At 39.3% G+C, this 812-nt stretch overlaps 1 protein-coding gene across 1 annotated transcript; it reads right to left on the bottom strand.

The window, feature by feature from the left end:
* Positions 1 to 156: 156 nt before the first annotated feature.
* Positions 157 to 378, bottom strand: SARC_17666 (hypothetical protein; the record flags this gene model as incomplete). The annotated part of the gene is made up of 1 exon (XM_014288243.1): positions 157 to 378. A coding segment is annotated over one exon (222 nt), but the record flags the coding sequence as incomplete, so codon positions are not given.
* Between the last annotated feature and the right edge of the window lie 434 nt (positions 379 to 812).

Below are 812 nucleotides of genomic sequence, written 5' to 3'. Positions count from 1 at the left end.
TTATACATACATACACACACACACACACACACACACATATATATATATATAGAAATAGAAATAGAAATATATACGACACTATCAACGCATCATACACAGATGCATTGCAACTCCGCAACCCTCGACGTACAACTTCGTGGCAGTATTATGCTGAATTCAGAACCCCAGGATCCATACACCGAACGGATACCTACCCGATTTAGCAAGCATGTTAGCCACATTCGCACGGTGGAAGGTCATCAGCGATTCCACACGGATGTTTCGTCGTATGTACGTGTCATTGTACATGCCGTTGGTAGTCTCAATCACAGCCAGCCGATTGGAGGTCATGTAGAAGTCATCGTGTGACGACACCGTTCCAGGAGACGAAGTAAAGGCCTGTCGCAAGTGTGTATCAAGTTGCAGGGAATACACACACATGAGAATACTGATATGGGTGACTGCCCCAACAGCTGGTCGGGATCTGCGAGGATCCATAAGAACACAATTGAAAACGAATATTTATACCATTCATAGCCGGAGAATGTTGATTGGAGAAGTGATGTGCGGAGGACGAAATACCACTTCAAGAAACTGAGGTGCTTATCAATTGGCGGTCAATGCCGGACGAGAAGGACGCCGGTATGGCGCAGGACATGCGAGCAAGCGGGTGTGCGTGTAAGGTCATGAATATATATATATATATATACATACATACATATACATATAGATAGATATATATATATATATATATATATATATATACTATATATATAATAATAATAAATAATATATATATATATATATATATATATATATATATAATATAAGTA

The sequence above is a fragment of the Sphaeroforma arctica genome (assembly GCF_001186125.1).
Source record: "Sphaeroforma arctica JP610 unplaced genomic scaffold supercont1.11605, whole genome shotgun sequence".
NCBI classification, from domain to species: Eukaryota; class Ichthyosporea; order Ichthyophonida; genus Sphaeroforma; species Sphaeroforma arctica.
This window is presented reverse-complemented; position numbering and strand designations above follow the sequence as displayed.